The 10,401-nt window shown below is 31.7% G+C and overlaps 1 protein-coding gene across 1 annotated transcript; it reads left to right on the top strand.

Moving 5' to 3' along the window:
- The first annotated feature begins 1,978 nt into the window (after positions 1–1,978).
- LOC131849313 (lymphocyte expansion molecule-like) lies at positions 1,979–3,311 on the top strand. Its single transcript, XM_059199352.1, has one exon. The coding sequence runs from the start codon at positions 2,090–2,092 to the stop codon at positions 3,146–3,148; it is 1,059 nt and encodes a 352-aa protein (XP_059055335.1). The 5' UTR covers positions 1,979–2,089; the 3' UTR covers positions 3,149–3,311.
- Positions 3,312–10,401: the final 7,090 nt, after the last annotated feature.

Here is a 10,401-nt window from a genome sequence, read left to right as displayed (position 1 = left end):
TATTGATACTGTTAATATTGCTTTTTTGATAACATGAATTTTAAACTGTTTAGCTTGCATACTTGTCATGCATATGGACTAGAAAGTAGAACGTTTTCAAATAAACTGCCAAAACAGCAACTATCCATAGTTAGTTAATTTAAAATTATTTACATAGTAAAAAAATGTCAATGAAATATCGGTACGGAGTGACCAATATAAGAGTGACGATTATTTATCTGTGAAGAGATGGAAGTTATCATAACAATTATATTAAAGAACTATATTTTCAGTAAAATTTGTATTATATTATACATATAGACCTGTATAGTGTTTATCAAAAATAGATCGTGTACAATATTATGTTGAAAACATGTAGAGTATTTATACGATGTTTTGTACAGTTGCTAATTACTTGTACTTATTTTTATTTAAATATACACAGTAATAATAAAAATAGCTTTATTGAATATAAATTATACTTTTATTGAATAAGGTTTTAAAGCAACTTGTGACGAATTACTATTAAGGAAAATTTCAGCCAGTGTTTGTTCTCGGCTAAAATGTAATAGCGTCAAAAACACTTGTATCGTACAGTGACACTGGAGATTTATCTCTAACAGCCTAAGCCTAACAGCATATATACGATGATACTGTCTTGTTTCCGGTCAACTTATTCGTTCCCTAATATATATATTTTTGTTTTGCCATTTCGAATACATAACATATGGCAAGGTGTGGTGGCCATCATTGTAACAGTTTAGTTCTATAATTAAGATTAGGTGTATCTTTTCGAGTAACAACGACTAGCAAAATGTTGTATCACTCATGCGTTTATTATTTGAAACTTTTTTGTATTTAACTTCAGTGTTAAGCGGAAAATGATAAAGTATCATTCTTTAATTCTTCATATATGACTGCTACGATTTTTTGCTTTTCAGTCTAGTTGTTGATTTTGTAAATAGTTAATTACTATTAGTTATCTTAACATCAGCTGTAATGTGTAGTCTCATTTGGAACTTATACGGTTATTTTTGTAGTAGTAATAAAATGAATTGCGAGTATTCCAAATGCGGACTATACATAGTCAATGTAAAAATATATGACTGTATTTAATGTATTATCACAAAATATTACAATAAACGGATAATGGAACATTTGGGGAACAAAACTAAAATTGTACACACATGTCAGCTTCCTTGATTTGTCCACTTACCATTGTCGAAAGTAAGTCAGCCCCTGGGCTCAGAACCATACAGCAAGATCTTTAGTCGTGGGTTTACGTGTGACGATGCAAAATCTCCAAGAGTACCGTTAAACTATCAGGAAAGCTGACCCCAAATAGGAAAATAGCCAGGAGAACGATGACGATGTCAGTCTCCTTGATTATATGTAAAATGTTGATAATTAAATTAAATTAATACCCGTTGTTTACATAAATTGCCTTTAGCTTTGTTCCTCAATAAAAACGGCCATTAAAAACTAATTTAATTGTTTTATTTACTAAACCCGCAAAGGGCTTAGCTTTATTATTTATTATTAAAGAAAAAAAGTAGAACGTTTGGTTAGATTTATTACATATAATATATTTTAGATTGAATGATCACGTGAATGTAACAATAATTACTAATTGGTATATAAAGGAGAAATTGTGGTATACTGTGTATGTAATATTTTTGTAGGAACTATAATACAGATTATATTTACTAAAAAATAGAATAAATACTTATTAAATAACTGTAGGTGGTTGTAACATTTCATAGTTACCAATAAAATACTGGTGCTCTGAAGTGGATGATATTGATAATACTTGTTATTTTATAAATTAAAAACTAAGTATGATGTAGGATGTCATATGTAATCCTTTAATTTTGATGTTCTGAATATTTTTTACAAAAGAAGTGTGTAAGTATTATCTCTATGTTTTATTATAAAACTTTTTTGTAAATTAATCTTTACGCTTCATAGACGTTAGTAATTTTGTTTTGACAGGCTATGACAAAATCATGAATTTTTTATATAAAAAAAAAACTAAACACATTTAGTTTACTCTTGTGTTTCATAAGAATATATAATTTTAAAAGAATAGTATTAAATCTGTAAAATTATAATGGTTATAACAAAAGCTAATAAAATAGGTTTCCAATCTTGTGTGAAGCGGTTTGGCAATATAATATGTCACCCAAATCTAGACCCGAGTGGCTTGTATACTACAAGACCTCATGGCTGCAATCCGTGCCTATATCATCCGCAGCCCATTCACAAAATATTTGAAGTGAATAGAAACAGAAAAGATGATAAAAACACTTGGAAATCCAAAAAGGAATTAGAAGAGTGGGCGAGAAACTTAGGATACAGAAATCAAAGTGTTTTAGAGCAGCGAGAATGGCAACGTTCTTTGCTAGGACCAGCATGGCATGTTATTCCAACAAACACGAAATATGAACCAGCTTGTAAAAATCTTAGTTTTGGAAGAACATCCCGAAGTCGCCCTTCAAAGAATGAAATACCTGGACCGGGTACGTACTACAGAGCTGTCCCCTTTAAAGAACCCTATGGATCGCATTCAACAAGAGCTACTTTTAATCGCGAAGAACCATGCCGATTCAAAGACACTTCTCCGAAATGGTCATTGGCGCCTAACCGTTATATTATAGTAGATAAAGAATCTATTGAACAAAAGTCTAAAAAAGTCGTATCTTTGCGAGGTCCTTACGATCTTTTTACAGGGAAACGAGATGGTAGCACCATAAAAAATCATTTTAATACTTCATTGAAGTGCGCAGCTGCAACCTGGCCGATATCACTTAAAGGTAGCTTGGAAGAATATAAGAAAAGCCATTTTGGTGTTATGAATAAAACGAGTAGAAGCCAACCGTGCCGGGGGCGAAATGCTCTAGTGGATGTATCAATGTGTTTCAAACGTCCGGAAGAGCCAGGTCCGGCACATTTAAATATAAACAAGCCGAGAATTTTGCAACAGAACAAACAAGGTTTTAACAGTTCATATGATAAGGCCCCTGGGTACCAACGAATGGTCGTTTGGCCTGCTGTAGGAAGATATAATGTTAAAAATGTCGACTGTGGCCAGGGGCATCGTCATGTGTTCTTGAGCAAGCTGGGGAGGACGATTGGAGCCATTTTACAACAACCTATGAACTCGTTTTAATTATTTTATTCTTCACTATGAAAATTTATTATCTTGTTGGATTTAATAGATGTAACGTTATAACAAAATTATATAGTGGTTGCGATTTTATAATGACAGAGGTGCTAATATAAATTTTATACCACAATAAAAACTTACTTAAGCTGCTAAGTAAAAAAAATATAGTGAGAATACAAAATATTATCATGACTTTATATATTATAATTATAGATAAACTCTAAAACATGACATCGTTCTGAAGACTTCGAAGTGTAAATATATTTTAGAACTCATTTTAATAATCTCAAATATTTCAGCGTGTATCCTCATATTTAATAAAATTTAATAAAAACGCTAAAACTCAAACTTATTACTCTAGGGAGCAGATGTGCACCAGCTTGTAACTGCAACTGTCAAAAGGTTAAAGTTTAAAATAACACATATTAACAAACAAACTACTGTAGTAAAACAGTGTGTAAATACTGTTATATTGATATAATGGAGGAAACTACCAATCTAAGTCGCGTTCTTTGTTCATTGTTTAATCGAAACTTCAGCGGGAAATCATAACCTATGAGAATTTGTAGTGTCTATAACCTATAACAACTTTTCGATAAACTTTATAACTTGCACAAGAAGTTTGCCGGAGCAGATAGGATGTAGCGGTTTAGCTTGCAAGTTCAAATGTTATAATAGTTAGCCAATGTCCACATACTTAAGTTGCAAGTTAACAAGTTTGCATAAAGTTTGTTTCTATATAAAGTGCGCGAAGTTTGTACTTGGCGCGCCATGTGACGTCGCCAACTGTTGGAAGCCTATTGGAATTCGATTACGTTACCGCTCGTCAGGGCGGCACCGTAACCGCTATACGTTTGGTAGTTTCCTCTAAATTAAAGAAAAGTGTTATGAAGGGGAACTCGGGCCGGCGTTTCTCTGCATTAGTAAATACCGCGCCTAAGGCTGCGTACATAGAAAATCGATGGGGGGAGCGGGGTATTGTCGCGCTTGCGTCGATTGTTCGCCGTCCTCGTGTCGCCGCTGGACTGCCGGCAGTGTAGCACGCTCGCGACCTGTGGCGCGAACCGCACGACTTGTTGCAAGGGCCACCTGTTAACTCATGGAGGCGCCGTGAACCTCAGGTAAGTTCCATCTAACCCCATATAATTGGCAGTCATTGCGAATTTTGCCATATTTATAACTTTGAACAGTTTACTTGCGGCACAAATTTGAATTACGCGGGGCCGCGTGTGACCTTGTACTCTGCGTGTTTATTAACATTGCCATCTATTGCCCTCTCGCTTTTAAGGGTAGAATTTTGCGGTTAAGTAAATTTATATTATTCTTTCATATATTTCTCGTGTTTTTTATGGGATTATAAAGTACTTAATAATTGTGACTTAGCGGTTTCGTATAAAAGTCGAATTAGGCTCTTGATAATTCGGCATATTTATTACAGTACCTTCCGTTTTTTTGTAAATATATATTCTAAAAATATTAAATAGTTGTTAAAAAACTGTAACATGTAATATACAAACATAACTACTGTTATTATGCGACTGTAAACAAACAAGCATGTCATTACGTTATCTACCGTATCCCAAGGACGATTTTTGGCTTTAATGTAAAGTCAACCAGCGCTGACTTTCTTACTTTTTTATATTTGAACTAGTACAGCCCTACGGGTTCTACCACGTTTTAAATATTTAAAGGACACGGGGCCACCCTCTCTCGCTTACACACAGTATCGCATCACATGCTAATTTTTAAATGCGTGATGTTTAAATAATCTAAAAACTTTTCAAGCATAGGTCTGTAAAATATTAACCCGGTAAGAGAAAAATATATTTAATATTTTTCTCTTACCGGGTTAATAATTTCAAATAATTAGCGCGCTTTTACAAACAAACACGATGGCCTCGTATATATTAATATAGATGTGAAAACATATGCATAACTTAATATATTATACGAAGGGTAGGCGAGATGAATTGAAATTATTTCGCAGAAGACAAATATAATTTCTTTCTTATACTGATATTCTTTTCTATTTGGAATCGTCACATGGAAATATATTTCTTGTAGGTACTTAATAGTCAATGTAACTCAAGAGTTTTGAGTTATAAATATGGCATATATTCAGCTAATCTTAATTACCGATGTCAATAGGTACAGTAAACTTTAACTGCGTTATCCTATATGGGGAACTATAGATAATGGTAGTGATGGAATACCATATCATGTGGAGGAGTGTATAAAAAAGTATCTAAAATCAACGTGGATGAACTTAGAGGCAGAGGACAACAGGGATGGATTATGTGAAAGATGATGTGCATAAAAGAAGCGCAAATACAAGGTAAAATAAGATGACATACTGGGACGACCTCGTAATAAGGAATAATGAGTGTTGGAATAATGTTTGAAATATTTTTTCCGTTTTACTTAAAAAGGTCCTCAAAAACAGTTGCTGCTACGGTAACAGTACTTTTGGTAGTAGCTATAAGCATTACCTAAATGAACCATATTAACGTGCATCAAAAAATTATGGCATATAAATTAGGGGAGATGGAGGTAAGATGGGGTAGTGGGTAAGACGGGGTACCCACCAAAATTTACAGTTCAAATTGATCAATCACGCTGTTTCAATCATCGTGCGACGCGCCACCATGAGACTTATCAGTCGCCGTGTGTTTAGTGGTTCACAAGTGCACAGTGTCGAAAAAAATGCAAAATAAGTGTTTTATTGCAAGTTGCTTATCACATTTTCTTCTGGCTTAACACGTGACTGTGGTTTGTTAAATAACGTTAGCTGGTGATGTGTTGTTGTGACTGATGCTTAAACTAAACTATAAAAAAGTAGGCATTGTGTTCTTTAAATATTATTGACTGTTTTGTTTTTATTTATTTTTTTTATATAAAAGGGCTCTGCAGGCAAGATGGGGTAACTGATGAGAATAATTCGGTTCTAGTTTGTTTTCCAAAAAATGAGTTCGTTTTTGTGAGTTTGTCTTTTTAGAATGATTCTACGATTAACGTCGTCGGTCGTGATCCGAAGAATCCATGCGGGAAGCGAAGAGTTCAAGCGGTTTTGGATGAAAAAATGGGTTATAGAGAGAAAAGTTAAGGCTTCCTAAGGAAATTCTCTCGTGTTGCTAAAAAGCGTGGACACACAGCAATTATCACGTCGCCTCCTACAAAAAAGAATTAGAAGTCATCGCCCACAAAAAAAAACGGAGGTGAACAGAAAAACTATAGAAAATAGAAACAAAAAAGAGAAAAGATGAATATATAAAAAAAAAAACAGAAGAACACTACTACAAAAGATCAAAATAAAAAATTAAAGAAGAATAACCGATCACCGAAAACAGCAAAACAATGAAGAGTTTCAACATCTGAATATGAAAGTGAAGATGGGGGAACACACCATGTATGTATTGTGATGAAGTTTGTTCCGTTTCCATTGAAGGGTGGATATCATGCTCATTAAGTGGAAGATGGACTCATAATAGCTGCGTAGAAATAAGATGATGATGATGATGATGAAGTCATCCATGTCTACGTGTTCTGCCAGCTCGAATAATCATTGTTCTACAGAGATCATATGATCATTCTCATCACCCCATCTTACCTCAGGGGGGTACCCCATCTTACCAGCACCATGGGGCAAGACGGGGCAAAACACCTTTTTTTTATTTTTTTTTTTTTCTCTCAAATGTGTTACCTAAAGTTCCTAATGACACAAAATATAAGAATAATAATAATTAGTTGTTATTTAAAAAATAAATATGATTGTTTCACTATGTAATTTTTTATATTACAGACCTTTAAAGCTTAAGTACCCCATCTTGCCACGACCTCCCCTATATAGTAAAGTTATTAATTATTCGGTCAAAAGAACTAAAACAACAACAGTTGGTTCTAATCACCGAATTAAGTCATTTCTTTTCCAACGATAAAATAGTTATGTGGTTTGTTTTAATGACGTTGGGAACCAGTAGAGGATTTTAGAAGTCAGTTAGCCCACCATTAGGAATGACATCCATAAATAAATTACAATTTACGTTTATTACGGTAGGGGTGGGTGAGGGGGGCGACAAAATGTGAGATCCTGTGACAATAGGTGGGAGATATACCAATGTTTGGCTTTAAATAATTTCGAATTTCATAAGTCCTACAAATTGGCGAATTTACAAATGCGAGGGGGTAGTCTTAAAAATGTGACCAGCTGTGACAAGAACGAGGGTCAAAATTATGAAATTCGTCTCCTTATTTATGGACGGTTCGTAATTGCCAACTAAGATTCTACGCAGCGAGTGCGATTACCTACAATATCGGATTTCGATATGATAGGTATATTATTAGCAATGGCCACTACAGTTTGTTTTTCTCTCTGAAATATAATTGATGTTATCAATATAATGCTAAATTTTTGTGATTCTAATTAAAAAAAAGCATTGTTGTGGCATTAACGTAAAAAAATTAATACCGATTTTTATAGGTTACAATAAAATGTACCTATGACAATTTATTTAAAACTTATTGATATAACAAGTTCGTCATCAAATCAAATCCTAACTAGGTACCTCTTTTGTAAATAACTTTTGGAAATAACTTTAGTTTGGTGCTACGTTGCAAGAAACAATAAATTTTAAACAGTTTTACAAATATTTTTGTACTTTAATACCATAAATATGATATATTTTCCGTATCAATAAAGTACGATTATTGTAAATACGCACCAGTGTAAGTACGTGTATTTTAAAAATATATTAGGGAAACTTCATATAAATCTTTAAAACTATCGTATAAGTAAATTTTTACGTCAAGTCAACAAATTGGTATCGTAGGTACAGAACTACACAAAAGCTAGTAACATTATTTCAATATCTGTCAGTGATAAAAAGAACGGACTATAGTTCAATTACTAACAATAATATAAAGATTCCGCGTCCATAAGTAATGAACTCACATTCACATTTACCACTATTGTAACAATAGGTAATAGATGCTCAATCAATACCACGCTACACCAAAAAATAATCTAATGGCTTTCAAACTTTGTATATACCAAACAAATCTGTTAAAATTCCTTATTTACTAATATGACGATAAAAATAGCTTAATTAAAAATAAAATACACTTAATTAATTATAAAATGTTCAAAAAGCAACATACTTTTCAATGAATAACTTCGTTTTTTCATAAAGGGAAACAAAGCAATTTGTCATTTAGAATTGTTATTTCTTATTTAGAAGTAATCCAGATTTTGTATAGGTATATGTAGTTCAATTATTTTAAAACAAGTAAGTCACTAAGGTCATATTATTAAAAATCAATTAAAATTGACGATTCTTTAAAAAATAAACCTGTTGTCTATGTAACAGAAAATATTCTTCATATACTTTACTAATTGCGAGTCTGTTGGCCAAAAATATTTATATTCAAACTAAACAGATATATCTTCATCAGTTCATTGTTATTAATGGAACTTAATAAATTTTACCTACCAATTAATTCTATTTTTTTGGTTGAAATTGACAATCCTTAGACAAGAACACTAATTTCTTACGTTGAGAAATGTGTTAAACTCTTTTAAATATTTAATATGGTCTATCCACGAAAATGTACATAAATATGGTTTATGTAGATTACGTAGGTACTTGAAATATGTTGATAAATAATTTATAGAAGTATACCTACTACTATTGTATTAAAGTGGTATGTTTATAAAACTATTGTAGGTATGTATATCAACTTTTTTTTATATCATCAAAATATAAGAACTTTTGTAACTTAAAGCACAATATTTAGGTAAGTATGTATCAAGTTGTTCAAATTTCTTGGGTAATAAATAAAACAACAATATTTATATTTTTTTTATTTCATACATTATTTAATATGCGAGTATTACATATTGCTTTAAGATATATTACTTAAAAAGCATACCTCAACTATCGCTATGATACTTTCAAATCATTCTTGTATACAAATATCGTCGATTCAAAATGCACAAGTCAGTTGATTTACGGTGCAATTTTTTATCGGAATACAAAATGTATATATATGATATGATATGTTTTACGGGTTCAGTAATTTCTACGTAAAAACTAACAAAAAAAGTATAAATCCTTTCTTTCTATATGATTATTGCATTGTACGAAATACAAATTAGGTACATTTCTGTAAATAGTGTACAATTTTATCTTTGTCGTAATTTATTATGTACTTAAAGGTAATTCAGGATAAAAAAATAATACGTCATTTTCCCTATGCCTAAACACTACGACTAAAGATACTCCTCCTGATAAAAAAATATTATCTTGTTCTAGTTTCTGTTATATCAGACCGGATCCGTTGCGGTATTCCACATTCTGTCCAATCTATCTATCTACAGTAACGACGGTTGCATAAAATATTGCCTTGGTGAAATTTTACAAAAAAAACGTTATATCTACAGACTAAACACAGTATGGTTATTGTAGTATAATATTTACCAGCAAATGTTGATTTACTTATAGATAGAATAGATAGATGAAGATATATTCTAATATAGATGAAAATGAACGCTATTCTTACTTTGTGACCTTTCGTACAAAAAATTATCTCTGTGAAAAGGTCGTCTTCTGATTCTCTAGTATGGTGTTCCTGAAGTTGGTAGAGAAATAGTATTAAAGCTTGGTATTCACTCTCCCTCTCTCTTGTTTGGTTGCTAAAAGAAAAAATTGTATAGAGATAAAATACATTATTTATAATTAAAATTAATTTAAATTAAAGACAGATTTATTTGTCTTAGGAAATTAAGTATATATTTACTTAAAGTAATTAGATAGTTTGTTATAATATACTTAAATTTACAAATATCCTTCTAAAAATATAATTTAATAAATATATAAAATTATAGTTTTAGAAGGATATCTGTAATCATTCTTATACTGAAGAAAACTTGTATTTATATTTAAAGTTCAAGTTTAGTTTCACTAAAAACTCATATTGTTTTAAAGAAGAATACTTCTCGCTCTCTTTTTCTAGAACAAATGGTGTAATTATAAAAAAATTAATAAATAAAATTGGAGTAGGATTGTTTGTAATATTGAAGTAACCGTTTTTAACTACATACGTATAAATACGGTACAAACACCAAAATAACATTTTTTATAATTTTTGTCTTTCTGTCTGTTAATTCCGGCTAATCTCTGAAATGGCTGGACCAGTTTAAGTAACTTAAGGCTACTTTTATTTTAGAAATTTACGCGGTCGAAGTCGCGGGAACAGCTGGT

The sequence above is a fragment of the Achroia grisella genome, unplaced genomic scaffold (assembly GCF_030625045.1).
Source record: "Achroia grisella isolate CSIRO2021 unplaced genomic scaffold, CSIRO_AGI_Agris_v1 utg640, whole genome shotgun sequence".
Lineage (NCBI taxonomy): Eukaryota > Metazoa > Arthropoda > Insecta > Lepidoptera > Pyralidae > Achroia > Achroia grisella.
The sequence above is the reverse complement of the archived record's forward strand: the minus strand, read 5'-3'. Positions and strand labels throughout refer to the sequence as shown.

What these genes read in the sequence shown, in the direction of transcription:
- LOC131849313 (XM_059199352.1), top strand. Translation starts at nt 2,090, where the DNA reads ATGGTTATAACAAAAGCTAATAAAATAGGTTTCCAATCTTGTGTGAAG.